General features: G+C 46.0%; 1 protein-coding gene across 1 annotated transcript; it reads right to left on the bottom strand.

Annotated features, from left to right (window-relative positions):
* Nucleotides 1-259: 259 nt before the first annotated feature.
* Nucleotides 260-4,069, bottom strand: ISG20L2 (interferon stimulated exonuclease gene 20kDa-like 2). Its single transcript, XM_006895748.1, has 3 exons — nt 3,353-4,069; nt 1,256-1,456; nt 260-373 (listed from the first exon to the last, which is right to left on the bottom strand). Exons 1-3 carry the CDS (start codon nt 4,067-4,069, stop codon nt 260-262), a joined length of 1,032 nt encoding a protein of 343 aa, XP_006895810.1.
* Between the last annotated feature and the right edge of the window lie 903 nt (nt 4,070-4,972).

The raw sequence follows: 4,972 nt of genomic DNA, 5'->3' as shown, positions 1-4,972 counted from the left end.
ATGACTGACTGGGCCCCGCTGTTAGCACCATTTAAGAGGTAAACTGTATGTGGCTGGGTTCTGACATGGAGGGGTTCTCACTTCCACATGGGAGACTTAACCAGACACAAAACAACACCTGAGGTAAAGTTTCAATGGATATTAAGTGCAGGAAACCTGCCTAGCTCCCAGTGGGGTGGGGCCAGCGGAGCTGTCCATTGGTCCATTTCGCCTGGATGCTGACTGTGCCTCCAGACGTGACTAGTGTCCAGACCGCGGGCTAGTCCTCGGGGGGATTCTGCGCCAGGTGCTGTTCCCATTCAACTTCAACCAACTTGTACAGTTCCATGGTGGCCTGAGCATCTTCCACAGAGGAATGCCCACTGTCCCCAACCTAAATAATGAAGGAAGAAAAGATGAATGCACAAGAGACTACTCACCACCTCGGTCTTACATATAACATGGTCTTACATATAACATTTTCTCGCACTTTCTCCACCACCACCTCCTACCCCTCCACACCCACACAGAGTTTATTCTGCAGGGATGCTAGTGGGGCCCTGTCCCTATTCCTTAATTCCCTAAGTTTAACTACAGGAAGCTACTGTAACACATATATGTCACATTCTGCAGTGAGAGAACAGAGAGGTCAAAAACTCTGCATGTCTTTTAAATCCTTTTCCCAAGAGATTCTGACCCTTAGCTCTAAGGAGTCTGGAAACAGGTGTTTCTCTATAATTTATGAGAAAGTAGAAGCTCTCAGATATGGAAAGGACACTGGGGAATCATGGAGCTGAATACAATGATGGAATCTCTTCAGTAACACCTACCTAACAGCAGGATGTCAACCCCTATTTATAAAGTGCCTGCAGGAGTACCTCACAAGGCAGCCTTCCCAACCACTGGCTCCACTGGTTAATGACTTTCTCGTACTAGGTTGAAATCTATCTACCGTTTTTTTTTCTTCTCACTCTGGATAATTTCTTTTCCTCTTTTCCAAAGTGTTCTAATTTAGTTGCCAGGAAGAAAGACAGGCAGTCTCCTCCCACGTGACTCACTGCCTCTGAAAACCTACTGACGGGTCACTCATTAGTTGGTTCTGACTCACTGGCAAATAACATTTAGTTCCTAGAAAAATGCAAAACCCAGGAATTTTATTCCTGATGTACAAATGAGGAGAGGATTCTTGGCCTCTTCCTATCAGAACAGCCCCACCTGGATCTCTACAATCTGAGACCCTCAAGCTAGAGGTCAGACAGCACTGAAGTGAGGCTACCTGAATGTCGCGGTTCAGCAGCTTCTGGGTGAGACGCTTCAGAGACATGGTAACATTCTCTGGAAAGTCAGCCTTCTTGTTGAGGAGAGGGATATGGGATGTGTCTCGGGTGAGGGACTTGGGGTGAATGTACTGCATGGCTTTAAAGTCATTGTGGACAGCATGTCCTACCACGATCTTCCCTGCAAGTATCTTCAAGATCTGAAACAGGTACAAAAGAAAAGGCGATGAAAAAACCAGCTCATAGATGGGAGTCCCCATGTCCTAAAAGCTCCATATAGCCACTGGTCTTTCTAGATTCTTTTCACCAGTTACCCACCTATCTAATCCCTGAAATTCTCTTTCCATCAAGCCTTCCTTCTCCTGAAACCCATCTCCTTTGCACCAGGTAAATTCCATGGTGCACCCTGACTGGATTCAGCTCTAATTTCCTCTTAATCTTCTCTCCAGTAATGACTCTAATCTGCTTCCAGTCTTCAATCATACACATTTGAGATGTTCGTGTAACTAGTTCAGTACTGGCTTGCAGCTTGGCCATATAGAAATCCTTTCAACATTATTGTTATACTTCTCTGAGACATGTGAACTTTGGAGTCAAAGATGGGATCCAGAGAGCCAACTGGCCAAAATTATACAAACATGCTATGTGTGTAGATATTTATGGAGAATGTCCATGCTTTCTTCAAATTCTCAGAGAGTTTACAAGACATAAAAGATTCACTTATAGTCTGAGGAAGCAAAGGGAAGTGATCAGGTTACCCACACGTGTGCTACTTTAACAGAAAGCCAGCATCACTGCTTCACAGTTCCTGCTCATAGCCACAGTGCAGTTACCAGCTGCTTAGGCATTTAAGCCACACAAGGTTTGGACCCAAATAATATCAACGTTTCAGAAACCTAAAGCATGAAGATACGATACCAATGAGAATACAAAAAGGTGCCATGGCTTCCAAAAGTGAGGTTCCAAATAGGCTGTGACTAAGGCAATAGTCCTAGTGTATATACATGGCCCAGCAAGGGGACCCCTTTGAAGGGGCAGACTCATTTGTATTTACTTTAGTCTTAACAACTCTCGCTTGAGCATTGTGTGTGGCAGGAGCCTTTGGTCCAATTGTGTCCCTTATGCACAAGCTGTTCTTCAGCTTTTCCTTCCAAGTCCTTTCTAAAAACTAGCACCACGACTAGACTTACTCTATTTTCCTCTTAATTTTCTCTCCAATAATGACACTAATTTGCTTCATTGCTTATTAAACTTCCACAGGAATATAAAGACTCTTGGAACAAACTGGAGGGCAAGTGTCAAAGTCATGGACCAAGAGCGCCATCTGGAGGCCTTTCAAAGTCACCTTTCTCCCAGATCCTTTTTCCCTCTCCCTTCTTACTCACTTGTGAACCTTCGAGCATCCATTTTTTTGTTTTTCCCTCAAACACAAGGAATTTTTTAAAAAAATATCTGTCTGCTTCAATGCAGGCCAACTCTCCCAGTTAGACAAAGATGCTCCAGTTCATTCCATGAACCTCCAACACTCACGTGCTACCTTCCTTTAGGCTGAGAAGCCACCTGTCTCCACCTCTTCTCTCTGAAACTTGTGCTCTGTCAACAATGTATTCCCAAACCAAGTCCTTCCACGTGGCAGTCATATCTGCCCCTCTAACCAGTTTCAATACTGGCTGTTATCTCCCTAGGTAGATTCCCAGTTGCTCAGGTCAAGATTCCATTTGGGATCTTAAATAGGTGGGCTAATGAAATCTTCTGAAAAATCAGTCAATGAAAATGATATGGATCACACCATTGATGGGAACGGCACAAGATCTGGAAGCATTTCATACAGTGTGGGTAGGGGTCACTAACTCCAGGGAGGGGGCAATTCAAGAGGCAGCTAACAGCAAATCAAATCTGTTAGACCAGCTAATTGTAATTCATCTTCCTGCTGTTCATCACTCTTCACAACAAAGCAAATCCACCTTCACCTAATATCCCACTCCTTCCTTATACCATCATTTGGTGCCCTTCCCAGGATGATACCCTTTGCTGAAAACTGACCATGACTTCTCCCTACCCACCCTAGTAGCAGGAGCATGTCCTATACCCTTTACCTGGCTCCGAGCAATTTTGAAGGGTGTAGCATTCACCATGTGTTGCTTTTGGATACCACTCCACCTGGTCCGGTAGTCTACAATGTGACAGGGGGGGCGAATGTACTCATCATAAAGTACATCACCATTATAGTTGACAATGCTACATCGAGCCAAGGAACTGATATTTCCGTTGGGCCCTGTGCCCACCATCTCACAGTCAACTGCCACCATCTTTGTTGGCATCTCTTGGGATACTCCAGAGTTATTCTCTGAGTGAGCAAGAGTAGAGTTTTGTGAGGCATTCTTCTGAGAGGGTTTCTTCTGGGAACGTTTCTTCTGGGAGGTTTTGTGGCTCTTAATCTCTGGAAGGGCACTCTGGAATTCCCCTAGGAAATCTACTTTAGTGGCAACAGAATGACCCTTTTGTGAAGGAGCAGGAGTCAGCCAGGACACTGCCATTTTCTTGTCCAGGGATTGTTCTGACCCACTGCTGGAGGCAGGTGTCTTTCTTTTGTAAGGTAGTGGAGGTACTCTCCCAGTGCCCTCTACCTTGAGGCTTTCCTCTTTCTTTGCTGTGTCTGCGAGCACTCTAGACACCTGCTTCTTCTTTTTCAGTAAGCCTTTCTGTTCCAAGAACCGCCGTTTCCTGACAAAACTCTGGTGCTTGGAATTCCCCTTTAAGGCCTTTTTGGGAGGAGGTTCCGCAAAATCCAGATTGAGGAGCAAAGTAGACATGATGACTGTGGATGTTGGCAAAGTAGCTGGAGAACACTTCATGGGTAGAAGAACAGGAGACTCATTCTTGGCTGAACCCCATAGACCAGTATCTGGAGGTCTGTAGTGTGACCTGTGGAAGAAAGTAATCCTGATAATTGAGTCCAAACGCTTGGAGGGAGATTTAAAGAGAGAGAGAGAGAGAGAGAGAGAGAGAGAGAGAGAGAGAGAGAAAACAGATCTCCACTGGGCTCAAAGGAGTAAAGTTAAGACAGCAGAGTAACCTCTTAAGACAAAGACGATTGCACTGCAACGTGAAGTGATAGGCAGGAGGCCTGGAGCATAACAAGTCCCACAATTCATTTTCCTCCTTCTGGTCTCATTTGCAAATTGAAGAGGCTGGAGGGCCCACCATTGCTCCAACTCTTTGAAAAATCACAGACAAGCTTTATAAAACGTCATCCAAATAGACAACCTCCAAGTATTCTTGAAAGCTGCAAGGCACAGACAACCTTTGGAATATCCAGGTGCCTGAGGGCAGGATCTGTGAACAGAAATACAAGTCTAAGGACTCCCTTCCATGGGCTCCAGAAGGTGGGAATCTCCATATACATCACACTTAAGTACTTTATCCCCCTAAGAAAAGACCCCTGACAGGGAGAAATCCGTTTCAATGGTGCGCACTTGGTGAGCACATTGACAGCTCACGCCGCAGTGAGCGTCCCGTCGTATTCATATGCCTACATACCTGCTATAAGGGCCCGGCTAAGACAGAGAGCGGCCGGAGCCGGATACGGAAATCGGTGTGCGCCGTCGAGGCCCAGGCCGGCAGGCGCGCAGGTTAGAACGTGCCGGGATCCCACGCCTGCGCGTCCGCAGAGCCCCTACCTCTGGGAGGGAGGCCAGAAATTCGGTGTTTGGGAG

The sequence above is a fragment of the Elephantulus edwardii genome, unplaced genomic scaffold (genome assembly GCF_000299155.1).
Source record: "Elephantulus edwardii isolate Elephantulus edwardi_28Jun2011 unplaced genomic scaffold, EleEdw1.0 scaffold00176, whole genome shotgun sequence".
NCBI lineage: Eukaryota > Metazoa > Chordata > Mammalia > Macroscelidea > Macroscelididae > Elephantulus > Elephantulus edwardii.
This window is presented reverse-complemented; position numbering and strand designations above follow the sequence as displayed.

Coding starts and splice junctions, on each gene's coding strand:
- ISG20L2 (XM_006895748.1), bottom strand. CDS start 4,069: ATGTCTACTTTGCTCCTCAATCTGGATTTTGCGGAACCTCCTCCCAAA. Junction 1,457..3,352: donor TCAAAATTGCTCGGAGCCAG/GTAAAGGGTATA, acceptor TACCTGTTTCAG/ATCTTGAAGATACTTGCAGG. Junction 374..1,255: donor TGCTGAACCGCGACATTCAG/GTAGCCTCACTT, acceptor TTCATTATTTAG/GTTGGGGACAGTGGGCATTC.